This window comes from Brachionichthys hirsutus, chromosome 19 (genome assembly GCF_040956055.1).
Source record: "Brachionichthys hirsutus isolate HB-005 chromosome 19, CSIRO-AGI_Bhir_v1, whole genome shotgun sequence".
NCBI classification, from domain to species: domain Eukaryota; kingdom Metazoa; phylum Chordata; class Actinopteri; order Lophiiformes; family Brachionichthyidae; genus Brachionichthys; species Brachionichthys hirsutus.
Window position 1 is genome coordinate 9,718,239 of NC_090915.1, and position 27,738 is coordinate 9,745,976.

At 41.1% G+C, this 27,738-nt stretch overlaps 1 protein-coding gene across 1 annotated transcript in view; it reads right to left on the reverse strand.

Annotated features, from left to right (window-relative positions):
- Positions 1 to 5,571: 5,571 nt before the first annotated feature.
- The window catches only part of LOC137908167 (ephrin type-A receptor 5), a 43,966-nt gene continuing 21,799 nt past the window's right edge, over positions 5,572 to 27,738 (reverse strand). Inside the window, exons 4-19 of the mRNA XM_068752523.1 lie at positions 25,968 to 26,123; positions 25,528 to 25,866; positions 19,798 to 19,922; positions 18,877 to 18,966; positions 17,890 to 17,959; positions 17,638 to 17,740; positions 15,287 to 15,354; positions 14,396 to 14,521; positions 13,393 to 13,578; positions 13,231 to 13,292; positions 11,878 to 11,945; positions 11,639 to 11,780; positions 10,303 to 10,452; positions 7,475 to 7,668; positions 6,359 to 6,523; positions 5,572 to 5,683 (exon numbers count right to left, since the gene is read on the reverse strand). Of these exons, the coding sequence (XP_068608624.1) occupies positions 5,572 to 5,683; positions 6,359 to 6,523; positions 7,475 to 7,668; positions 10,303 to 10,452; positions 11,639 to 11,780; positions 11,878 to 11,945; positions 13,231 to 13,292; positions 13,393 to 13,578; positions 14,396 to 14,521; positions 15,287 to 15,354; positions 17,638 to 17,740; positions 17,890 to 17,959; positions 18,877 to 18,966; positions 19,798 to 19,922; positions 25,528 to 25,866; positions 25,968 to 26,123 (2,156 nt within the window). The remainder of the gene's footprint in view (positions 5,684 to 6,358; positions 6,524 to 7,474; positions 7,669 to 10,302; positions 10,453 to 11,638; positions 11,781 to 11,877; positions 11,946 to 13,230; positions 13,293 to 13,392; positions 13,579 to 14,395; positions 14,522 to 15,286; positions 15,355 to 17,637; positions 17,741 to 17,889; positions 17,960 to 18,876; positions 18,967 to 19,797; positions 19,923 to 25,527; positions 25,867 to 25,967; positions 26,124 to 27,738) is intronic.

A 27,738-nucleotide genomic window follows, 5' to 3' on the forward strand; every position in this document is an offset into this window, starting at 1 on the left:
CAGGAACCAACAAGGGATACAACACAGGAGAACAAATCACACACTTACTTACAAAGCACCTTATAATAAAGTTAACAACCAGCCGTTCTCTCTATTAAACTCGGGAAGATGAACAGCAATAACAGCAGGACGCTACAATACACATAGCTGTACCTATAAACATTTAATTACCAATTTAATTCATGTTCAGTTCTATTTATTGCTGCTAAAACCAGCAAGGCAAGCGACTACACGTCAGCAATTTGCAATTCCAATCAGCAGCGCTTTGTCAGCGAGGATGGCAGTAAAGATCGACAGCCATGTCCGCGACTCCGAGGTTCTTCGCGATGCTCAGAATGCCATCACGCTAACAATAGCAGGTATACAGTGTTTTACCATATGCACTATCTTGGTATGTTAGCTTTCCAGCATTTGCTGAATAACGCAATAAAAAAATGTTTTATGCGATATTGATCATTAAAAGAAATCTTCATATAAATCATATTCTACGACTAAACATTGTTCAAACTGAATGTTGAGAATCTTCTTCATCAAAGGAGTGAAAGGTCTGAACTGCTAGTGGGATGTGAAGAACAATCAGAAGCTGCAGATCTGTGATCGCCATTTCATTTCATTTGTTATGTTTTATGTGGCTTTATAAATGTCAGTTAGTGAGCATTTAATCAGATTTGTTACTGATGCACTGGGCCTTTATTTCAGCCTGAAGGCTGCTCTCTTGTGAGCAACTAAACACCATTAAGGGGGCAGCATGGACATCTCTGCCCCTTGTTGACCACAAGGAAATGAAAGGTCAGACCTGAAGAGGCTTTCATTTTTTAATGTACGTGTGTCAAACCAGCAACAAGATATATTTTTGAAACGTTTTATTGCAAAAATATAGAATTTGAGAACACACTACAAAAACATCAACACAAACATAGTACATGACAGTCTCAAAGACAATAAGTATTTTTTTACTGTGCTTTTAAAGAATCACAAAACATTATTCAGTTGCTTTTAAACTTTATGCGTGAGTAACCGACCTTGGGGAAATCAAACGACGACACAAACCAGGTCGCACACCTGCTTTTATACGTCGACACTTTGAGTGAAAGCTGCACATTTCCCCCTCCAACATCAAATGTTATGACCCAAATAAATGCACCTCCCCCTTTCCACTTCCTGAGAAGTTAACGACACAGATATCAAGCCCAAAGGGCAACTGGCAACACAAGTGTTTTCCCACCGCAAATATGAATTAGGATGTTGATTTTTAGAAAAAACTGCTTAAACACCTAAAACACCGGCGCCATCAATAACTTCATTAAAGTTCAGTGGCAAAAAAATACGTGATACATACATGCCTCCTTGCCCGTTACCATGACAACAAAGTCGGCAAGAAGAGCCCCTTGGCGTAAAGTTCTGTGCCCCTAAATTTTTAATCTGCAACAGTTGATGATTCATTCTAATGAATTATTTGTAAATGCTTAAACTGTCTTTAAAGAAAAAACAGTGATACTGTCAACTGATTTGAACTTCTACTGCCCTGATCCTGGCCCAACTATAACCCTGCCCACTTTATTTAAATGTTTTCATATCAGGTGTAAAATGGACTTGCATCTTGATCTATGTTTTGTAAGAAGATACTTTTTTGTTGTTGCTATAAACAGGTATTGCTTTTGTAAATCTTTTAGATTTCAACTCGACGCTGTGCTTTTATTATGGAGCCAATTCCAGCTCACTCCAATGTTTAATCTGACTAATATGAGAAGTAGTAAATAAATCGACAAAATTGATTCAGATGTTAATTCAAATGTCAAATTAAACTCAAAATAATGAGCTGCAGTATAAACACTTCAATACATGTCTGATATAATCCCAGCTGTTGTCTGGTAGCAGCATCAATAAATCTACCTCTGTTCCATGCTTTCTAGAGAATTGCTTGGAAATGGCCGGATTGGAGTCACGCCATTGCAAAGTGCTGAGAATAAATAATCTGAATTAATGGAGATTTATGAGCAGCAACATTGAACAACTAAACCGTGTGTGTCTTACCTCTGCTGAGGAGGCAATGTTCTTGCCATTGAAAACAAGACAATACCAGTATAAACGTTGTACTTAGTCGTAATGCAAAAATACCGCAAATACAAAAAAAAGGGGGGATGGTCTGTTGACATCAAGGACGACTGCAATAGACCATGTACATATCAAACCCTGTGTTTACATTCCCAAGGTGTATCATTATAACGTAAACAAGATCCTTTTAAAATTTGTATATATGTATATATAAGCATTGACAATAAGTGATAAGGGAACAGCAATTATAGTAAATGCATAACAAAGAATTAAATGTTATTAAAACAAAAAGGTCACCTATAGATATTTGTAGTTGAAACAAAAAGGGCAACAGTTTTTGTTATTAATAAAGTGCAAATTAATTTAGTTCCAACATAAACATTGTCTGACATTCCTCTTATTGCCTGCAGATATTTTTTTGGCGAAAAGTAAATACATAAAAAATTGGAGCACAGTTGGGGCATCGGCTAGCGTTTTGGCAGGGGAGGAAATGATGGTGCTGGAAGATGTGAGGCACTTACAAGGGTGTACTATTCATCAATTGTTCACCCCCCAGGCATGTGCTTAAGTCAAAAATTAAGTCAAAACGGCCCGCAGAAAGCCACTTCCATGAAAGGTGGGCAGAATCGAAACTTTGCTTCATTTCAGTAAACGCCAATGATCTGATTGAAGAAGCTTGAATTGAAAACATTTTTGGCAAATTAAACTGACCTCACAATTACTTTTACTGTACATGCCTATCTTGTAATATAAAAGTTACCATATTATTGATGCATTCCCCCACTAAACTAAACATCTGCATTGTCATGACAGTCTACATACTGAGCGTATGTTTGACTGTGGCTTAAAATGGTACGGTACCGCTAATCTATTGATGCTAAATGGGTGCCGCCGCCCACCTCACCCATTAAAATGACAAAATAATGTTTTTACGTACAAATTGAAGTCCCAACAGAGATTAATAGACCAAAGAGACAATGCAGACATTTATTTTTCTTACCTAACGGTCACTCGGGCAAAAGATTTAGACTTTTAAAGACCTATGTATTTAAAACATTCGTGACCTTTGTCCACTCCCATTTTTTTCAGGAAACCAAGTACGATCTTTATCTTGACAGCCAGTGGACAAATCTAAGTGAAGCCGTTTTAATACAACTGATGAGGGCTTTTACTTTGACTCATCTCGGACTCAGATGTCACTTATAAGTGAAATACCCCATTTAAAACCTTACATTCTTGCTTGTGCTTTTCAAACAGTCAAGTGACTCCACCCTCTTATAAAACTCTCTTTACAATCTCATTTTGCTAGAACAGTGCCAGCAGAACACAGCATCTAACCAAGAAAAATATGAGAATGTCATCTGCAAAAATGATGTACTTTTATATGCTGTCATTTCCTGCCTAGGTCAAGTTTAAACAATAAAGCACTGAGTAGCAATGCACAACATGCCATAGCACATAAACTAAAGCAAAGGTTTGATCTTTGACATCATTTTATACCTATATGTTCTTACATCAGTCTGTGCACACGTTCATTTTGGGCCATTAAAAATATTCCCAGGTCTTGCATCAAAACTTGAAATGGAACACAATCACCAACGACATCACATGAATATTTAACCAATCTGCAGACCCTTCAGGGTGCCAGTTGTCCCCACCTGACAGCGTCCCAAGGTGAAGTCGCAGAAACGTTGATTCAGAATATATGTCACTATTTACTAATGTGTACTACTTTGAGATGCTTGACCAAATCCAAATTGTCCACATGGTGGTAGACAAAAGAACGATGCTCCCTGCTTTAAATATTTAATACATTATATACATGAAAGACATAAAGGCAGAGCTGCTCAGTTCGTCCATGAGAAACTATTTAGATGAAACAAGCTATCTACATAGTTTTTGCTAGTTTCTACCCAAAAATATATAAGCAACTAAATGAATATCAGGATGATGAATAGTGCCTCCTTATTATCAGCAGTCCAATAAGAGTAAGGTTTATTGTGGTGTGGTGTCGATGTGATGGAGAGACTGGAGAGCTGAATAGATTGAGGGTTTTTCGTTCGGTACCTGAAGGTTGTTGGTTTCGAGTAAAGGCTCCATGAAAATCTGAGTGCACTCTGGAGTGAAGGCTGCAGCGGGATCTGACAAAGAAGTCCAGCAGAATGTGGAGAAAGGTTCCATCAAAATGACAGTAAACAGTTGCACTACAATCTGGCTGATCCTTTCCACGAGAATCTGAGTGTCCAGTTCCGCGACTGGACAAAGAAACAGTTCATTATGATTAACTGAACTCAGCAAGAATTTCCTTAGATGGAATGTTCCATTGGATTGAATCCCTCTCAATCCTACTGGAAGCTGATACTGATGCTGATGCTGCAAAAATTCCATCAGAAAAAAAGAAACTGTAAAACCTGCATGAGGGCTTGTCAAAATTTGGGTGAAACGTATATTAAAATCTACGCAAAGGTTCTAGGAAGATCTCAGTGAATAGTTCTGTGTGATTCTGAGGGAAACGGACAGATTTGAACGTGTGATGTTCCCACAAAATACACAAAAGTGGAATTTTGTAGGAAAAATGTGTTCCAAAGTTAGTTTCTTTTAATACAAAGTTATCTTTCTACGGTTCTGTTGGTTTAAGAAAATCCAAATTGTTACAAATGATGGTCTATTTTTAAATTCATCCCCTTTAAAATATTTAAATTGTATTATGTAATCTTTTCTTGCAATACTTTGGAAGATAATGAAGTATATGATGCTGAATATGAGCACCTATATCTTTCACAAACTGTATAAGGACTGGTTTTGTTTGCCTTGGATTCAGTAGTGATACAAAATTTTAAATAAATTAACTATAAAATAAATAAAATGTTGTTATTTTGGCAAGTTTCCATGCGAGATCTACATGGCAAAGCAAAGAGTAAAATTAAAATGCTCACAATCCCTTTATTACCTGTTAACCTGTTCGATTAAATTACTCTTGATGGAAATGCAATGCCGGAGAAAATGTTCACAGAAATTGTGGACTATTCAGATCCAATGGGTTCATGTCACCTGAGACAGGCTGAAAACGTTCCGTTTGAGCCCGCTACATGAAACTGAAGAGCAACATTGCTGGTTTCTCTCAGAGCCAGATCTGCAGTTTCAGTTTTTATCTGAGAAAATGCAAACAGTGCACGGAGAAATCGGAATTCCCAAGATTCAAACAAATGTTATCAGTAGAATGAAACGTTTTCATTGGCGACCACTTCAGTTTATCATCATCATCTTCTTTTCATTTAGCACCTCTCAGTTCAGTGTTCCAATGTCAAATCTCCCCAATGACACCACAAGCAGAGTCCACAAAATAGCCTCTAAAAAGTGGGCCATCTACTTTAGATCCACGGACACGGAGTTTTCTCGTCTGTAAAAAGTGCTAAGCCGCTCTAGGTCCAACAGCAATCCGAGTCTTTTTTGTCACAACTAGGTCCATATATGTGTTTGTGTGTGTGAATGACAGAGTGTGTTTGTACAGAAGCTTCAGATGTTTACGGTAGAGTTGGTGTTGTTCATATGGACTCTCATCTCCTGAATACTCGTGATGATCTTTTTCTGATGTCCGGCCAGATTCACTCCGACTCTTCGCAAATCCCTGAAAAATAGGACACAGACAACACGCCCTTATTTGTCAAGTAAAAAAGAAGTATATGATCCATGGAATTAAAAAAAAGAATTACGAGATTTAAACATTTTAAACAAATACATTTATTTTGTAATCTATCATCACAGGGCTCAGTTCTTAAACTGCAGATATGCTGATTAACGCAATAATTGTTTTGTTTTGAATGCTGTCTATTCGTGTGGAAACACAAACTTTTTATTGGTTACATTCTGTTTTTTCACATGTCGCTTGTTAAAAGTTTTCTTCTGTTCAGACATCATTGCTCTCACGTTCTCTCATATCCAAACAGAGAACTATTTCAAATTTTCCATCTTTTTTCCATTTTTGATTTCATTGTCTGTCCCAATTCTTTCATTTATTGATTCGAGTTGCCAATAAGTAGCTGTAACTTTGAGTAGTTGGTGTCAGTGTGATTCATGACATTATAGTAAATACTTAAAATGAATGAATCTTTCCACCCAAAGTTTCACTGAATAATTCATAAGCGACAGTGATGTTTGCTGATTGTGCACAGACACGAGGAGATTTTCAAATCGTCACAAACACCAGAACTGAAGATACTTTAAAACCTGAGCGACTGAAATCAAATCAAACATGCCTCGATGATGCACCTGCTTGTGTCTGTACATGCATTTGTGGTCTTACTCTGATGTCATCTGAGTCACTGTCTCCAATGAAGTGTAACCTCCTTCATCAAAGAGCTCAGTGTAGCGACCCATCTTGATGGAGTCGAGCCACTCCCCGATGGTCTGACTTCGAGTGCTGCAATCTCCGTCTTCACTGGCATGTTCCACCAGCAGGTTGGAGACTCTGGAGTGTAGATGGAGCAAAAAAGAAAAAGGAATAGAACAGGAAGCAGATTTAAACACAATGCTTTGGTGTCAATAGTCAGGATGTAGCAAAAGGAAATTAAAAGTAATCTGCATCAACTTTACTTCACATCATTATAACAAATCAAGAGTGGGCGACTGCAGTCAGCAACAATTTGATGCCCAATGAGGCTTTGTAAAGCTGGTTCAGCAGCATCCTGCAAAGATGAAATGCTGTTTTGGCTTTCACGTGTAACTCTACATTATTCCGTGGACCCTTCTTGTTTCTGTGTGCGTGCACGTTGGTGGGGATGTGCATTGAAAAGACAAAGGATTTCACAACTCCCACATTATTTCATTATCTCTGCGAAGAAAATAAGGCGATGGGATGCCATTATACACTAATGCAACGCGTAGTGAGGAAATACTAATTGCCTGTTGAAATGTTTCGATAAACAGAAGATACCCCACTGAATGCGCTTCGCATTAACGTGTCCTTTTAAGAAAATGAAGCTACTTTCATTTATTTCTCCCCTCTCCTTCGCCAGCATGAAGCCGTTAGCAACTATGTCCACCCTCATTTAATTATGCATCTATACAAGACTCATTTTCATCTGAACGATGATGAGTCTATTACCTTGTGATTCTGGGTTTAATTCTTCTACAAATGAATAGCTCAATTAAAATACAGTGAATTTCCAAAACTAAAAAAAAAAGTTGAAAAAGCCAACTTCTGAAAAATAAATTACAATTCGTACACTCTGGTGTGATAATTCCTTCATTAAACTCTTTACCAATGTGGAGCAACAACAATCATAGATTTTAAAAACAAAACAAAACATTTGTGCTGACAGCTTTAGACAGCCATGCGTATTTTGGATATTGACCTAATTTCTATTAAAAAAAAAACATGACATTCTAAGTAGGAATGCTTTTCGGCATAAATTCAGACCTGTGTGACGAGTTGACCAGCTTTTTTAATGAGCTGGGGTTGCGAATGAGTTTGTCTAGTAGACAGACGATCTCATCAAACTTGGGGCGGCTGCTGCGTTCTCGCTGCCAACAGTCCATCATTAGGTGGTATAGAGCCTCGGGGCAGTCCATGGGACCCGGCAACCTATAGCTCTCCTCTACCGCCTTTATGACCTGCAGACAGAGAGGGGGATGGAGAGAAACAGATACAGGCTAGTTTTCTGAAGTCCACTGCTCGATACACACCAGCCAACAACCAGCAAAAACGATCCCTCCAGGCATCATCGTTTCTCATCCAGTCGCTCATTGTTAAAAGCAAGATTACCATTATAACTATCATCATCATCACTTATCAATAATAACCAAACTTAGTATTTGGTGACCTGATTGTAAAATGAACTGTCACTGAATCTAAAACGATCCGTTTACATTTCGTTCAAGAAATTAATAACAATTCTGAGGAATACAAAATCTGATCAATCCAATTATAATAACGACGTGCAACAATACACAGACTGCAGAGTTGAAAATTAGAGCTACAATAACTGTTAAAGAGAAAGGCGACAACAGAAATAAGATGGAAACTACAGTATAAGAAAGAAAGAAGACAATCATTTCTAGGCTACAAAAAGGACACTACTTTTTGCTGTAATATTTTTCTCAGAGCAGGACAACAACTTTAAATTCCTAATCCGAGTTACCCCGAGCAAGAACCTGAATCTTGTTATTTAGCTACGGGGATGCTTCTGCTCTCTGTTTGACCTTAAAATCAAACCTCCATGAAGTTTGCAAGCAAAAACGATCCTGCCTCGAGGAATTATGTGCATTTGATTCACTGCATAGCCTATTTAATCATCTCCCAGAGCAAGAAGATGCAGCCCAGAATAACAAAAATGTTTTTTGGGTTGGATGAATAATTAATAAACTCTTCGTTAGACCCTGCAGTGGGAAGACAGCTGTTCTCAGGCTGGTTCTTACAGTGCAAGACACTGGGGCGGATTGGGTTGGTTGAGTTCATGACAGCCTTTACTTGTGTCAAATTCTAATAAAAGACTGACAAGATTGAGCTGCAATACTCATGCATGCATGAAAGCGCATGTGCGCACGCAGCAAGCCTCAAGAGAGGAGCATAGCGCCAAATCATTACTGTGTGCCGAGAGGGAAAAGAAGCGCAGACAGCTGGCTGGCAGTGAGGAAAGATCAGAAGAGGAAAGTGAGGTGGGTGAAAGACAGAGGGTAGACACGAGGCAAGGAGGACTATAGAAAGAGGTAATATTCTTGAGCGACAAAGGAGCAGACGAGAGGAAGAGGTGAGGAGGAAAGAGGTAGAAATGGGAAACAGGAGTGTATGAGAGCCTCCGCTTCCTTGCACAGATCAGAGAAAATCCGGCGTAAAGCTTTCAATTAAACATCAAACGTCTTCTCCTCTCCTCCCTCGCTCCAGACTTCCCTGAGACAGACAGCCTAATAACCAGGAGGAGGAGGAGGGGTCTGAAGCAGGGGATGAAGAGGTCACTGGAGTGCTGTTCGTGCATATGCTGCCTGTGTGTAAGGTGTGTGTCTATGCATGAAAAAAGCGCACATGCGGTGTCAGAATCAAATGCTACATTCTTGCTCATCGCCATGAAACAAAATTGCACTTCTCCTTCTTTAAAATTAATTCTGAGCTGCTCTCTACCCTCCGCTTGCCTGCTCATCAGCCTCTTCCCTCCCGATGACTCAGACACATTCCGATGATCTGTGTACTCACTGAGTAGCGCTAAGCACTAGCAGTCACTCCCCAGCTGCTCCTTTACACATTTTTAGAAGGTTATATTTGGCAAAATATTTCAGAAATATGCCGAAATATGAAATAGAAATGATCGAAATACTAAAAGCACTAATGGCTGACATGTGAGTGCGACGTGAGTGTGCAGCCTGCTACATTTTCTGCTTAGCGCTGCATCTCTATGCGTATTCACCTGTTTCACTCTTTTGCTTACGCACACCTTTCTGTCACCAAACAACAACTCTCTCTGTGTGTCTCCCTCAAAGCTATCCGTTGTCATTGCCCACGCTCTCGATCTCAGTCAGCCGTCAGCCTCCTGATGTCTTTGTTGGATGTCTCCACTGGCATCTCACACAGAACAATGCACTTCGCCTTGTGCTAACATTTCCCCACCTCACTGAAGTAAATGCACGTTTCTGAAGCTAATGATTTTTATTATTATTATTATTTCTGCAATCAGAAATCCATGATGATTACTGCGGTTACTGTAAGAAGAGAGCTGAAAGTACATCCGATAGCTGTTGGTTACATATAAAAATGTATTCAAGAGCCGGATAGGAAACATGTGGCAAACAATCAAGGTAGCTCTAAAAAATTAAAACAAAAAACACCTACCGGCCCATTTAAAAGTGGCTACACATTTAATTTGATTCATGCTTTAAAGGGTTAAAATTTCCAGCAGATTTCAGGAATGGTTTACTGACAAGAAACGGAACCAAGCCTGAGCCGAACAGGTGGGGAAATATAAGTGTTTATATATTTGGTTCATAGATACTGCTAGAAAAGCATCGCAAAATATTAAATAAAAAACATCAGAAATGTTAGAGGGCTAAAAGTAGATGATTTTGCCGAGTAATACAATTTGGTAAGTGGACAAAATGGGTTATGGCTACTGGATAGTTCACCTCCTGTCCTTAAATGCATCACCTAAATGTTAAAATAATTCCACTGGGTGGTGAGATTGTAGGGTACACAATTCAAATTGTATAAAATCAATACATACAGCATTGAACAAAAGATTTCCACTTGCAAAAACTCACATCTTGATTGGACATCTCCCAATATGGCCTCTCTCCGTACGACATCACTTCCCACACGACAATGCCGTAGCTCCACACGTCGCTGGCTGAGGTGAACTTCCGGTACGCTATTGCCTCTGGAGCCGTCCAGCGAATAGGAATCTTCCCGCCCTGTGACGAGATGAAAGATTTTCCTTAATGCCATGTTATTATTTACACTGCAGCAAAAACAACTCGGTGCATAAACACAGCTGCAGTCATTCTAAAGTTCCCTGCTTTCGTTGCACAAAGATGGAGATCAGGAACAGACCTTAATTGACACACTCCTGCAGCATGTGGTCCAACCCACAAGCTCACTAATGAATACCAATTTAGGAACACATTTATGGCACCGCTTTACACTTTCTTTTACAAATCCCCCGTCCTAACTGTCGGGGGGCCTGAGATACTCCTACTTGTGTTTCTCATCTTCATTATTGCACTTTCAGTGCGAGCGTAGAAAAGTTCACAGGACGACTGCTGAGTTCCAGAGGAAAATGTGTTTTCAGCTGATGAGTGGTGAAATTAGCTCGACGCAGTATTGATGAACATAACAGCGGGATATCTCAGGGTGTGCTTATTTGAAGGGTGTGAATTATGTTTTTCACACCGCTCTGTGAGTGAAAGAGAGCCAGACAACCAGAATAGGAAAGCGAGGGGACGAGGCAAGAAGAGACTGGCAGCGCGAGGTGAGTGGCAGGATATTTGGCGCCGAGACAGCAAGACTCGGTGCTAATTGAGTGTTGCAGAGTCTGAGCCCAGTAATAATTGGCCCTCCTCCTGCAGGAAGCAGCCGATCTCTGACTGACAGGACGCAACCCAGCCTGGGACAAGTAGCTCAATTTAAAACCTGCTGCTGCCTTCTCAGTGTGTGAGTGTGTGTGAATGCATGAGAATGTAAGCATGTTTAATTCATCTTGAGCCAGACGCTTGTGAGTTTTCACTTAATCCGAAGTTTGATATGCCACAGCGGCTGCTCTCACGCAGACATGCACATTGGGATCAACACAGCAGTGTGTGCCTCAGTTCATCCGTGACGATTAATCCATCGGGAGAATTTGAACCGTTTCAGATGTTTATTGAGCAAAACATTAAAAAAAATATCGCTGTGGGGATTCGCTGATTTCCGCTTTCATATAATTTTCATTTAGCAAAAATATATTTAATAAATTAGGTGGCTCTAGATAAATCGATAAATGAGATGCCCAGCCTTAGAGCTCCTCGAAAGAGTGCGCGAAATGTCATTGAATTTTGTACAGCAGCTTTTGAGGACGCAGAAGGATTGTACGAGCAAAGGTGACCCCTTTCACCCTCTTACCCGAGTGGTGTATGCCGCCTCTGCATCGTCCTCCAGAACTCGGGACAGGCCAAAATCCGAAACCTTACAAACAAGGTTACTGTTGACCAGGATGTTACGGGCTGCGAGATCCCGGTGGACGTAGCCCATGTCTGACAAGTATCTGCATTTATAAAGACAGAGAGAGCTAAACCTAAACGCTGCACCTGAATATTGTGGTTTGTAATGTGCCGTGTGTGTGTGTGTGCGCGTGTGTGTACCTCATGCCAGATGCGATGCCTCGCAGCATACCAACCAGCTGAATCACAGTAAACTGACCATCATTTCTCTGAAGAAAAGAAGGGAACAACATTATTCTTGATATATGGTTGAAGTATTTTTAAAGAAAACATGGTAGAATATTCACTAAAGTACAAGTACATTCAAACATGAATTTTCCTATCACCGCAGGGTGCCCTGCCTGTACTTTGCTATGTAACATATCAATGCAGTGCTACTCCTTTCTGCCGACACCGAACTACAGTTTTATAACATGCTTGTTCCGATGAAAAACAATCATAACCCCCACCAGCTCTCACTGGTCATTTAAGCCTCAGCGACTTCTCATCCACGCTCCAATCATCCATCTTCAGCAGGACATCATGCTCGCAGGTGAAATGAGATGTTAAGCCTGAGATCTCAGTTATCATCCCAACAGTGCTTTGTCCGTATGTGTGACACTTGTGACGCTCCACCCACAACGGCCTCAGTGCACCAGCCATCCATGTAATTACTTCACGGGGTTTTTCTGTGCTGCTCCACTTGCTGGTTCCCCAGCTCCTCTTCCTCCCCTTTGTCATCGGGATTACTCCCAAAGGCACAATGAACAGTCACGTCAGCAGTTTTGGGTAACCACAGTGCCTCTCCTCCATCCCTCTTCAATAAGATTTTTTTGTCTTATAGTTACCCACCCGCACTGTTCACATCTTGTTCACGCAAAGGTCCTTTCCAGTCTCCACTCTAAAGCATGCCACAGTTTTATTTTCACCTTCCCTACAATCTCCATAACTGCTGTTCTGAAATATGGCTCCACCATCTTGCAGTTGCGTGACCTCGTTTCTCTCATCTCTCCATGAGCCATCTGCTGCAGGAGTTTAGCCACTGTTCATGTAGGATTCAGGCCTCGTCGGCCAGCTGAGCGTCGCGCCTCCGTTACCGGCGAGCAGAATGAAGTGCTCTGGAGTGAGATCACTTAACTCAGAGATTTGCCAGCCAGCCTCTTCATCATAGTCCACCTTCTCTCCTCACTGAAATCCAAAGTCTCCTGCCAGCACAGCCATGATTCCAGCCCCGAGCGCTCAGATTTCTTTGATATTTTCTGGCAAAGCGATCCATCTCAGAGTCCGGGCTAGTAAACCTTTAAATATTTCTGAAGCAGGTGTAAGATCTGACACTGAACTGGGCTGCTTTTGCTATTATTTATTGTTACTCTGATCTAATTTTTTTATTCCATTTTTCAACAGTGTTTCTGAGTGATTTTTATGTAAACACTCACTATCACATAATCTTCTCTCTTTAACTCATTTGCTTCCTTCTCCCTATATTCCCCTGTGCTTCCTTCTCCCCTGTCCTACCTTGAGAAAAGTGTCTAGTGATCCATTCTCCATGTACTCAGTTATGATCATTACTGGCTTGCCTGGGAAAGAAAACAGAAAACCCAGAACATACTTTAGTCTTAACTTGTCAAATATAAAGTAAAGTAATTCTGACAGGAGGCCGACACGCTGATGACTCACTCTTGGTAACCACTCCCTCCAGACGGATGATGTTTGGATGGTTGAACTGGCCCATGATTGACGCCTCCCACAGGAAGTCCCGTCTCTGCTGCTCTGTGTAGCCCGCCTTCAACGTCTTAATGGCGACCTGCATCTCTCTCTTCCCCGGCAGCCTCAGCGGTCCGCTGCACACCTCACCAAACTCTCCTGAGGTAGAGACAAAGCTGAACGTTGCCCCAAACATTTCATCCCATCCTGGCTTGCAAAGGCGTTGTCAAATTGTGAAACAAAAAAGCCAACTTTTTTATTACCTCCGCCACGGCGGTTATGTTTTTGCCAGCGTTTTTCCGTCTGTCTGTCTGACCGTTAGTAAGATAACTCATCTTGATGAAGTTTTCAGGAAATGTTGGGAATGTTACCAGGAACAGATGATTGATGTTCCTCAGTATCTCGGTTGATTATTGACCGTTGTTTATGGAATTTGAGACAATCGTGTAGGGTGCGGACCTTTATCTTACCACATTTGCTTTCGAGTTTTCATTTCTTTGGATTGTTCATGCTAACTTTGACACTTATTTGCAACCCGACTCCTTTCCTTGCTATTTCACACTGGTTCTCTACAGAGCACAGGCGCTATTTAAGGACGCTATTTCCTAGCACAGTTTTTGGCTTAATTGACCATGTCTAAATGTTTGTCTACATGACACCCAATTATGAATGTGACAGGTTTATGAGGGTTAACGGAAATATGGTGCAATTTTGGGGCGGTAATGAGAAAATGGCAAAATTCTAAACGACATGACAAAATTAGGCGAGACTTACTCTTTTTTTTTTTTTAACCAAACATCAAGTCTGTTTTCATACCAGATGAGGCTGTTAAAAGTGTTTTACATGAGGAAGCTTCAGGTTCATTTTAGAAAAGAACAATGAGGAATTCTGTAAAACATTATTGCAAATAACTCCTCCGGTAACAGAGTACAAGAATCAGAAGAATCACACACATTTGCTGAACGCCTGCACTCACCGGCTCCAATGATCCTCTCTATGGAGATGAAGGAGACGTCAATCTCCTGCGCAAATTCATGCACTGCCTGATTGGGATCTTCATAGGTCAGCGGGTCGATGTAGGTACGCACCCCTGGGAACTTTACTGCAGACACAAAAGGCATGCCTTTAAATTGATTATAACCAAACAGACCTGTAATGCTAACACTACTAATGCATACATAACAATGTAATTTCATCAGTATTCCCCCCCCCCTCCATGTGAATTTGCATAATTTGCTGTTAATCATGTTATAGATGTAGAATAATCTGTTTTAAAATATCTTTATTATATTATATTATATATAAATATGTTTTTCATAGTGTGTCCATGTGATTCAGCAAAACAGACCTACATAAAGCTCCACCCAAACAACAACAAATACCATGTTTAGAGAGCAAAACTCAGTGTTTCACACCTTCAGTCAGTCACTTTTGGGATTTATACATAATGACACTAATTTTAAAGTAATGTCTTTCCTGGTTTGAATCGATTCATCACACAGACTGCTACTTGGTATTTTTGATTTCTCCAGAGCCGACGGACTCATTACATTCAGCCCCGGTGCCAACAGATGGACAACTGGACACAAAGCCAAAAACTGTTGCCAAGTAAATTAAGCTGTCACGGCCTATAAATCATCACGGCTTTGTGTGTCCTCTGCAAACACAGACGCAAAGGAGCGCATTTGTCATTCAAATAATAGATCTGAACACAAAACATTGCCAACTGGACTAGTGACACACACGGTGATGAACGAACTCATACAGACGTGACCACTGACTCAACCCTACTGTGCATGTACTGGAAAATGTCTCTGACCTTGCCCGCCCACACGTGTACGCACACACGCACACACTCTTAACTTACTGTGACCATTGTGGAAGTGCATCTTCTCCTCCTCAGGATCCTGCTTTGCTTTGCTGTAACCGCACCGCCTGAAGAGAAGGACACAGTTACGAGTGCTGCTTTTTGTCGCTGCAGAAAACCTTTCATCGCTTTACGGGGCGATAGGAGAAAAAACAATGAAACACACCATTTGCAATAACGTGCGATTAATTTGATCAACTCTATAAAGGTCACTAATTAGCGGTGTTTTCAGCAGGCAGCACATAGCGGTTTGATTTTTATTTCATGACACCTTCGGAAACATTCCGTTTGATGGGTAAATTGTAGCTGCTGTCCACAGTTATGTTATTTATCAATGACTGTAAACCATTTGTGAAGAAAACTTCATTCATTCATGTATAACCAAATCTTAAGAATTGTATCTGCACAAATATCTGAAAAACAAAACGTGCCAACGGCCACGGTTAGAGAGAAAAATAAAAGATAACACTAAGAGACCTCAAGGTACCACAAGACAATCGAGACAAAGATTAAATCATTGTGAACAATAGGGCATAATCACACTTCCAAGTGCAGTGCAAGCTTTTTTATTTTATTTAGCTGCAGGTTCTCCAAACTTTCATTTCAAGGTCCAAATAAATATTACTGAAAAAGGTTTTTGCAAAGAACTGCAGTTTTAAAGTCATAATCTTTCCCAATAAAGCCCATGATAAAATCTCAACTTTTCCAAAAGTCCATATAAAAAGTTTTTAATTAGGTTATTAAAGCAATAAAGATGTATAAGGGGAAACGCTTGCACCCTTCTGTCCTTTGCCTCTCCTCTGATGTGGAGGACCAGACCTGTTTGCCACACAGATCGACATCCATCTGCTCAAAGCTTCACTGTGCCAATTTTCAACAGCTTTACACATAATCGCAGATGACAAGGATCAAATAAGAATAAACACAAACACAAACAATTGTGACAACATATGAGGCTGGTGGAACATACATGCCTGAACACATACCCACGTACCCTCACACACATATATTCATATGTTTTTAATTGATTGGATCCCTTTACTTGACTGAATTTGGAGTACAGACAAAAGTAAAAGTGAATGGAGACATCAGTGCACGAGTGTGCACGCGCACACACACACACACACTGACTATCCAGCTGCCCACGCCAAACCCCTCCAACTAAACCTGGCTGTCCAACAGAGAGACTTGATTAGAAGTGGTTGAACATGACTCTGTGTCTGTGTGTGTGTGTGTGTGTGTGTGTGTGTGTGTGTGTGAACAAGCGGGGGGGTGTTTTATGTGTCTCTCTGCCGGAGGGTCTTTAGTTTGCCGGATCTGTTCAGTCAAGGGGTTTGAACAAGCTCAATACACAGCCTGCCCTCCAAACTTCCTGCATGTGGGTGTCTGTGTGTTTTAATCCATGCACACACATCAATGCATTTGGGCGTCCACTTTCTGAACGTCTGTGCATGTAGGAATCCTTACAACCAGCCCTCAGCCCTGTTAAATATGGTTCACTGACAGGATGCGACGCATGTAGGCAGTGATTAACTTAATTAGATATGTGTCACAGCAATATGTGGTTAAAGAAGATGAAATTAGATATGGAAAAGGTTCAAGAGTTCAAGAAAATGTCACGGATAAAAGGATCTGAGGGACATTAACGATATAATATCACACAAGGACATGCATGTCACCGCAGCTACTTCTGTTTGATGATTTACAGAACAGTTCTGTCTACTGGCTGACCACTGAATGGACACCCTGTCAAAGTTCGGAACATTTTAATCAGTATTCCAAAATCAAAAATGGGACGTATACAAAAAGTAAAACTATCCTAAAGAATAAAACATGAATGAATTAAAACTATAAAACAGATTATTGGTTTTTGTTCACAAATGTTCTTTAGACTCATCATCCTCCACACTGGGTAAAGGGCGCTGACGCTGCAAAAAAGCAAAGCTGTGTCACCCGATTTGAAGAGAATCCAAAGTAACCTGTAATCCTGACCGATTACAAAAGTCAGCCCTCGAGCCATCTAATCCCATAATGCTGCTCAACAACACACAGTATCTGGGTTAGAAATGACTTGTGATATGACAGAAGGATTTCCTCTGACTTACCTCTCACACTCAGAGATGGGGTTTATTTCTGGTGTGCTTCAATCCTCATAATAAATCTGAGATCCACACTCTGATCAGTTTATTGCATAAGAATTTCATTTGCACAACTTCCCCCACCAAAATATTTAAAACAAGTTTGTTCTTTTGACGTCAGCTTTTAAAGCTATTGGTATTCAAATAGTCTATTTTTTTCCTCAAAGTCATGTTGCTGGAAACATAATTTGTATCTGTGTATCCAAGACTTACCGTCCACTGAGCAGGAATCCAGCAACTACTGCCAGCAGGACCAGAGCCAAGGTGATGGCGACCGCTACAATCGATGCTTGAGCGCGCTCGCTGGTGGCCGTTACTGTCAAACAAACGAGAAGGGATCCGTCACGCATGGCACACACGCACACACAGCAGCTCGCATGTGCTGATGATGCAGCCTCCAAAAGCAGGTGGAGGTCAAGTTGAAGTTTGTCACATCATCATGCGTTCCCTCTCAGTCGCACTCACAGTAAGGACTGGTCTGGAACTCAAAACGCCGGCTGAACGCGCCATAACCTGCTGAGGTCCTCGCTCTGACCTGTAAGGAATCACACAGATACTGTAAAAATAAATGTGCAGTAAATATCATTATCAGCATATTTTCAAATATATTCACAGGCGCTAACTTTTACCCAACAAATATTTGGTAATACTTATTTGTCTCTTTTCATCTGGGCACATTAACATTTTCCCATGACTAAATATTTAGAAACTAGAAAAACACTCGGAGAGCAAAGACCTCTGCCAAGCACCTCAATCGCCCCACATTGTGATTTAGACCAAAAATTACTGTCATACATTTTTTTTATCTCTATTTTTAGATTCCTTAACCATGAAAACAAACTTTTAGATTTGATTCACATTGATATCATTATTAGTTTAGAAGTTATTCACAAAAACTGTAATGTTGGATTCTTCTGGATCGAGATCCATAGCCTTTGAAGATACAATAAATCAGTTTGCCCACGACTAATTGACTCAGCTGTAAGACGACGCCTGTTAAACATCTTTATTTCTAATTTTAAATGCACAACAGGCTGAAATGCAAGTGTGCTCCCATTTTTTTTTTAAGTCTTGATAATATCCGGAATCTGGATCCGATCCAGATGAAATTCGGTGGTAGCATAGAGATCCCCACCCTAGAGGACTGTATCAAACCGATCACTAATCACCTGAGATATTGAGGAACACATTTTGAAGCTCCATTGACTGCAATGTTAAGACCCAGGATCTCTTCTTAATCATCACCAACATTGAATCATCTTTTCCTGCCAACATTCCCAACATTTCCTGAAAATGTCATAAAGATCTGCCTGTAAGGTTTTGAGCTATGTTGCTAATTGACAGACAGACAGATAAACGCTGGCACAAACATAATAATAATTATTGTATTTTTATTTTGTTTACACAATTTTGTCAGTTTTTTGGTAAAAATTTAACAAAAAGAAGCTCGACCTGGAAGATATAGACTGAAGAGGGCTTCAGGCCTTCCACCGCCATCTCTGTCTCCTTGGATTTTATAATCGTGTAACTGGAGTCCTGCTCCTGTAGCAGAAGAAAGGCAGGCAGAACTACTGAAATTCATTCACACGACTTAAACAGAGTCATTATTCTACACGATTTTACACAAGTCTGCCTCGTTTCTCATTTCTATGAATATACTTATGGCAAGGCCACCTGTGCTATAACAGCGTGTGTGTGTGTGCTTGAGTGTGCGTGAGTGTGCGTGCGTGTGTCGGGATCAGATTCTCTAACTGTAAGCACATCAGGGTTAAACAACTCTAAATGCCCCCTCCATTAGCCAGAAGCCATTAGCTAACCGCTGACCACAAACTCCGCTCTGCTATGCGCACCTTTATTTTGACCTTCCCAGAAAAGAAGACATTACACAACGAAGGGGAATAAAGGAGGACACAGGAACAATGATCTGAACACAAGGATCAAATTGCAGTCGCTATCAGAATCTAAATTAAGGCAGAAAAAGCTCTCTCGCCCTAAAAATCATTGCTCTGAGGTTTTCTTCATTTAGAAAGAAAATAAAATGTAAATGTAGCTGCTTATTCACTCTGAGGACTAAGCATCTGCAAATAACATGGAAAATGGGGCTGTTATAAGGCAGTTCAAAAACGTCTTTGATGCGGGCAACTATATAATCTGCTCAGTATTGAATTGAGCAGACTATATCGCTGTCTATGATTATACTAACGCATTTCGCTAAAGGTTTCTTGGCCAGCATATCGGTAGTCGGAGGGGAAGCAGGATACACTGCGCATGAGAAATACAGTGTATCATACGCTCACAAGCTTTTAGACAGGCCACACAGACATGAAAGGCTTGTCTAAAGAAAAGAAAGAAAACACGTCTGTATTATATTACCTTTTCAAAATACTTGATCTCATACTCTAGGATGATGCCGTTGGCACGATCAGGCTCCGCCCAAGAAAGGGCGATGCTGCTCTTCCCTGTGTGACCTTTTCTCACCACACTCACTGGAGAAGGAGCTGCACCCACACACAAACACAAAACAATTTAAAACATATTACTTTGCTTTGGTGGTAAAATTCAAGCAGTTTTATATGATTCAACCCATAATAAGCAGTGATTAAACACAAAAGTAATTGCTCCGGTTGTAAAAATCTGTCGGGTACCATCAGCATGTAGGAGACATGTTTAGATGATTTTTAATGCTCACTGTTATTGTTGTACATAGAAAAATGTAAATTAAAATGAAATATAAATAATAAAAAAACAAACAAAACTGAAAATGATTTTGATGGCAGTTGTTTCCATTTTCTCCATATTGCCGTACACAGTTGTGTTCCTGTTGTGTCACCCTGATTGAACAAGGGGAAGAAAGACAAGTCAAAATTGTTAGGAACTACCGGTATATTTCCTCCGAGGCTACGCAGTCCACTGAGCTGTAATTAAACCGCAGAGAACATTCTTGGTTCCAAAGGAGCTCCGATGCTGTGCAAAAAAAGACGTATGCAATCTGGCTCCAAAGTAGAACTGAGTTGAGTTGAACAATAATAAATCTTGTCAGAAGATATTGGCGAACGAGCCGGTGATATCAACTGGAGCCTTTGGTGTGAACTTACTGCAAGATGCTCCCCCACACATTTTAAAATAGCTCTACTTTAGCGACAGAATGAAGAATCTAACTAATTCAACGTGGTCCACATCAAATATTAGAGGAATTAGCATTCCTTTCAAATTCTCTCCTTTAAAACGCTGACAATTCTTTATGTATAAAAAACAAAACGATTTCATTCGAGGAAACTTTCTTCCTTTCCACAGTGCATTCCCCGCTGTTTGTTTTAACGTCTCCTCCTCCATCATTGTTGTTCTGGTGATTTATACTGGAAGCTCTGAAGTCAAGTGTGTGAGAGTTTGCATCAATCAGCGAGCCATCTTGTTGTAACCTGAACCATCGCGCCATCTCTCTGAGGGACAGTTGGAGAGTCTGACACATAAAGAGCTTTTCACCAGGCAAAATGCTCCCTCGGGCAGTATCCTGCATGCGTGTGTGTGTGTGTGTGTGTGTGTGTGTGTGTGTGTGTGCCTCTACTGCAAATGCTTAACAGTGTTTCGGTTTCAATTGCCTCAGCAGAACTCCACAGGGTATAAATCATCGCTACAAACACAGTAACTGTATCCTGAGTGAACGGTCACGCAGAAGTGTTATCTGCAACATCTTAAAAGCCTGAAACCAGAAGCCAAATCACACACTCAATGGTTAAACGGCAAAAATGCTGGGATGTGATGATGAGAGACGGGGCTTTTTTTCCCAGCAGCGTAACAGGTAACAATACACGTCTAAGTATAAATCCCCCAGAAAGCGATGCAGTTTTCCAAGGTGCATTTGATTAACAGTTGAATCAGGCCTGCAGGTACGATGACCTGTGGTGTTACATGCATTATATGTTCATACTTGATTTTAGATTATATAGATAGGATGTGTCATTTAAAATTAAATTGAACTTGGGCTGAAAACTTTGTATTTTCTAATTGCTTATCTGCTTTTTCTAATACATAAAATGTCAGAAAAGAGAAAACTACAGGTTGGAATGAGAACTTTTATAGTTTTCTTTGTTCCAACATGCTGTTCTTTTACTTGTATAACACATAAGCACCTGCTCAGATATCGGAAGCACATTTCTGGCGCTACCTTTTCCCCCAACCTTCCCAGTTTCGCAAAATCCCAGCGGCACCGGTGTACGGCAAAATCCAAATCACATTTCAGCACAATGAGAGACATTTTTGTGCCGTGATTTAGCGACTCTGACTAAGCAAGTGACTGAGAAACACCAATGCAGACAGAGAAAGGGAGGTGATGGAAGAGGAAGAACCGAGAACCCGAGACGCCGAGAAAACTGAGTGGGTTGACATCAAATAGGAAGAAAAGCGAGAAAATGTGAGACATCAAGGACAGGACATATTTAAGGAGTGAAGACAGGCCCAAGCAACACTTTCAGTTTAGCAACAGGGACGACGGTGGAATCACACCTCCTGGTTTGTTACAGCTACTAATAAGTTCTTATATTTTTATGCAAGAAGTTAGCATTTGCCTCATGATTTACATACATATGTGATAACGTTTTCTGACTTTCTAGTAAAACAAAAATTACATCATATTCTTCTTCCTGAGAGAAAGGTGAGGAAAGGGGCTGAGAAGGTTTATTCAGCAGATGAGTCCATCCCTGCAGTGGAACAACTCTGGCCTCAGATAAGACAATGTTATCATCAGCCAGAACATAAGCCTCTCAGAGCACTATCTGTCTGAAGCATCGCCAAGATCGATGCAGCCCTTCAACTATCTAGTTTATTATCCTTTAACCATCCTCAGAAATTGACAGCAAGACAGATCCACAGACAGACTGAAGCAGAGATAAGAGACACAGACGCATTGCTTTGTTAAGGTTGTGAAATGGAATGTTCTTGTCTACTTTATTTGCAGCATGACCCCTAGTTTTATCTCATGCCACTCTTTACTTTGTCCACTTGCTGCAGTGAGAAGCCTAAAACCGATCTTGCAATATATACTGAGAGCTGCAAACGTCAGTCACCTGAGGACTCGAATTAATGCAAACTGATAATTATTTTAACAAAAGGGAAACCTGTGGGGAAAGCAATAAGATGTAAAAAACAACAAAAACAACAACAACTGTTTACTTAAACAGGATAAGAAATTTCCCCCAAATAAGAAATATTTGCATAACCCCCCCCCCCCCCCCCCCCAAAAAAAAAAGAAGTCCAACCACTCTTATGCTAAGTTCAGTTAATTTCAGTTTCAGTTCAAGTCCTCCAGTGACTCCACTACTTTCATATATCTGCCCAAATAACAAAAGTAAGAGGAATGGGCACCAGGCTGTGCACTTATTTTCTCCACCCACGGGGTAATGCATCATGATTCATTTGATTAATAGTCTACAACAACAAGGACAATGTATTGCAGCATTTAGTGTGCAGTTTCCACACTCTGCTCCCAAACAACATGAAAAAGCCACCTGAATAAATAAAGCCAAAGCCCTGATCTTGTGTACAAACTTATATAAAAAGCTTTTTGAGTAACACAAGACAGGCCTTTTAATGATTATTAATAATTCGTTCCAAATTACATTTCACAACCTTTTCGCTTCTATGATTTGGATCCATGGATGACATTTTACTGTCGTGTCGCATCAGCAAAATGTAGATTGTTGCCACAAATGCAAGTTAACATTTTAAAAATTAACCCAATCAGACTGCAAAAATAATTGTCTGTAATTCTTCGGTTATCGTCTTATTTTTCTTGTTAAATACATTTCTGCAATTTATCAGTGGTTTCTGGCTACCTGCTTTATCAGCAAACTGTATTGGTGTGGAAGGAAACATCAAAGCAGCACAAATTCATGACTTGAATTTTAAAAACAGCTCAGCTCCAGACATTTGAGTGTGTTTGAATGTGCACAAGCGGTAAATGTTCAGCGCCTTCCTTCCTCACTCGTCCCTTTAACTTGTTCTCCTTCCAATGTCCCGACTTTTGTGTCCCGTCCCCTCCACTTCTGTCCTGCTCTCTCCTTGTCCCACCTTCCCTTCACCTCTCCCCCTCGTGAGCACCAACAGTTTTTTATTCAGCAGGGCTTCACCGGCACACTGTGAAATCTATTTCATAGATCCCTTATCGAGTGTGACGCTTCCAGCACTTCAAACGGCAGAGTCCCGGACGCTTTCGCCGTCTCTGTTTGTCAGAGTTGCCCCGTCTCTCTGTAGTCGGGCAGTTTGCTGCAGAATGGACGGGCGAAGACAAATCCTGATCGTGTTTTTAATGGCTAAATAAATCACCCTGAGGCAACTGCATTTTTTTTTATATGGAGGAGAAAGTCTTCTCAGAATATGTCAAAGAGTTCAGAATAATACTGATTTAGGATTATCGTTAAAACTAGTTCTCCTCCTCCTTACCTTTGGAAACGGCCTGACAAGAAATTACAGAATAGAATTTGACATCCTTGTTGGGTAAGAGTGTCAAACATGGACAATGGTTCTTCTGGTTAAGTGCTTCATTTATTTATTTATTTATTTATCACTAGCAACGGTTGAACATGGGATATTGAGGAGAAACTTAACATTAAGAAGCAAGACACATTTGCCTTGATGAGAATGAACTGTAAATGCTCCAGATAAACACTATTAGCATTTGCCTGGAACCACGTATGTTTGCATGTACTGCATTCCAGATATGAGGAATGGCGATACAGCCAAACAACTGGTGCAGCTGTTTGGAGTATATCAACCGTGTTTCCACTTTATATAACCTGTTAATGTTTCACGCTCATTGATGTGTTTCGTATAACAGAAAAAAAAAAAAAAAAAACACTTCATCACATTCAACCCAAAGAGCAGCACATTCCATTTGTCTCTCTTTGCCAGTCATGTGCGATCTAGAGTAATCCCTAATCTCCCCACTTGGCCCAGTGACTGGCTATCTGTAATCCAGGAAGAAACTCCAAGAATCTAAATGCGAGTCCTGCAGACTGGTGTAATCCAGTCAGACTACTGACAGCGACAGTGACAACACAATCATGAGGGCCGTCGGTATACCCTCAACCGTCTGCCTCTCCTCCACACACATGCGATATCCATCCCATTACCCGGTTAGTCCTGCTACAACTACCATCTTCTATGACCAGACTGCCAATGAGCCATCTGCTCAACAAACAGGAACACGCAGATTTTGTTTTTTCCCCCTCGCCTTCCCTACAGATGGAAGCCTTGGGAAACAGAACATTAAGCTCATGTTTTTCCTCATTTCATTGCACTGAGCGCTACCAACAAATAATATAAACTATAAAAACGCGTACCTCCCATAAACATTAAAATGGGTTTCCCAAAGCATAATTTGAATCTCCATTTGAAAGGAAACCCAACAAAGCTTCAATATTTACAACTATGGGGAATAGCTGGATGCTTCGATTGCCCAATATTAGAGCAATCTTATATGTTGGGCCGCTGTGCTGCTCGCTGTGCTGTTGGTTTAGGGGCCAAGAATGCTTTATTTTATCCGTGATGCTAGAGCAGCCTAGATAATCTGTGTAATTATAATCTGCAGAGCAAAACATTAAACCGGTTGAATCGCTTTAGGTTTTTTTTTGCTCAGTTCATCAATAATAATTTTAAAAACTTTAACATCGCCCTGATTTACGACAATTGATAGCAATGCAGAACAACAGATTCTGCCACACACACACACACACACACAACACAGTGAAGAACCACAGAATCCTGCAAACCTTGCTGATGAAATGTGTTGCAGCAAATGTGCTATGTTGTCTCACCCACTGCAGGAATAGCACAAAACTAAAATTAATAGTGGAAGATTCGCGGGACAAATATTGTGATAATTTGATCATCTGGCATCTTTGTTAACGTGCAAAGATATTCACATTAGAAATCTGATGCACAGGTTAGAATGAGGCAAAGAATAGGACAAAAAAAAAAACACAAGACAAAATGGTGATGATTAGGAGAGTGAAAATTAGCTTGAATGATGGAAAATAAAGAGACACGGCTGTGGTGCTGATCGCCGTCATGGGCGACCCAGGAACTATTGACAGCTTTGGTACATACCTGCCTGATTGGTTGTTACGTTGAGTGACACGTACTGCTTTGCGTGGCCCTTGGCCAGCTCCGACACCCCGTTGACAGCCTCCAGCAGGAAGCTGTAGTTGGTGTGGGACTGCAGGTCTGCCACCATCACAGAGGTGTTTGACAGGCCGACGCGACGAGGCAGAAAGCGCACATTTGGGCCACATTCTTCCAGGCCCCTCCCATCTGGTGAGACCTGCCGGCACAGGATGTTGTAGCGCACATCCTTCCTGCCACCCGTTTCCATGGGGATCGACCACTCCAGGAAGACGCTGGTCTCGTTGACATTGGAGATGGCATTACGGGGAGCAGAGGGGGGACCTGAGGGGGCGGGGACAAAGTACTTCCAGCATTATAAATAACATTGTATTTGATCTCAATATTTAATTGAGAATGTACAAGTAGAAAGGCTCCATCCTCACGTGTACAAGACATGTTGGGAGGATCCGAGTCAATCTTGTAGTACCCTTCCGCACAAGTGCAGGCAGTGGCGCCCGTCTGTCCGGCCACACTGTGAGGTGGACACTTACTGCAGGACGAAGACTCCAGCAGCGAGCGATAAAACCCCACCCTGCAGACTGATAGTGACAAGGATGGGAATAGAGAGTTGTAAAGAAGTTTGGTGATAAGAGTAGACATAGACGTTGGAAAGGGAAGGATGTCATGAGGGAAAAGGAGGAAGGGGAAAGACATGGTGAGAACCCATGGGGGGGGGGGGGTCAGAATCAAAACAAAAAGCTTCCTGTGGTGGTCGCAGTTGAGTTGAGGTTCCTCACAGTTATAATTAAAGAAGCATTTGTCACACAGCTTTTTGTATTTGTTCTTTGCTCCCTTTAAAGTCTGACTTCTTATACGCCTCAAGGGATTGTCGCTTTTATCCAAACGGTGTTACTCTACTCCCTTCATTCATATTTTATTATCTTCACCAAGAGGTTTTTTTTGCGGGGTGTCCTTTTAATTTATCTCATTCACTGGTCGTAGCACCGGCTGCATAATATCGTGCCTTCCCAACCCCATATGTGAAAGGTACACGAAATAATACAAGTACAGAAAGAGGCGTAATCACTTTCTTCTCCAAACAAACCCTCAGATGCTTGATCTAAGTGTGGCAGGTAGACAGCAGGGTGACATGCTCAGAATGTCAACGCGCCAGAATACATCAACAACCTCTGTCGCCATGGCTGCGCCCCCAAGTCAACCAATCGCGGTTTGGCGGTATTGTGTTTAAGCCATTGTTTCCTAACAGGGCAGTCAGCCCATTCAGGCCGCGACTGTGATTAAGAATTACAAAATCAAACCTCAGGTAACAGGACAGGACGATAAATAACAAGACGATGGAAAATAAAAGACGGTAAAGAGGAAATACGATAAGAGAAAAGAGAGAAGAAAGAAAGTCAAGTTTATGAGGGGAACTGAAAAGAGAAGAATACAGGAGGAGTGGAGACTCTGTACGTTTGTGTGTGTGTGTGTGTATGCCAGTGGTTAGGCGGTAGTAGCACTGATTCCCCTTGACAGAACCTTGGTCCATTGTCATGGGACATTAGGCCAGAAAGAAATCTCCCTTTGCCCTGGATGGCTCTTAGAGCACACCTCTACCACACACACGCACACACCTCAAACATCTTTAACGGTTGTGTATAAAAAACAAATCTGCTGGTGTTAGGGTACGTGTGGCGTCCTACATGTACGTGTGAGGCGAGGCTCAGATTGGGTGATAAGGGAGTGGAGCAATCAGGGCAGGAGGACACACCTGCTCCTTTGTCTGCTTCAGCCCTCGACTCCACACGCATTTATGGTTCCATAGAGATTTATTGCCCGAGTCTGGTGTTCCGTCCTCCTTGACTTCAACCTTCAAGCCCTCATGGCCAATTCAATAAAAACGGGGTGTCAGCTCGTTTCACACACACAGACACAAAGACCGCAGGCACCGAGTGGAGTAAATTAAAGGAATTTAAGTAGCAGGCAAATTTATAGATTATATATCTACACACACACACACACACACAGATTTTCTTTTTAATATCTGGTGCTATGCTATCACCCTCTGATGTGCATCAGCATACCTGTCAATCAAACAGTACACTGCGGGTAGTATGATCACTTAATTATTGCATTTCCAGTCGATCGGCTTTTTTCCTTTGTGAGCATTATTCGCGTTTTCTGGCCATAGTGCCTGCGGGCCATCCTGGATTA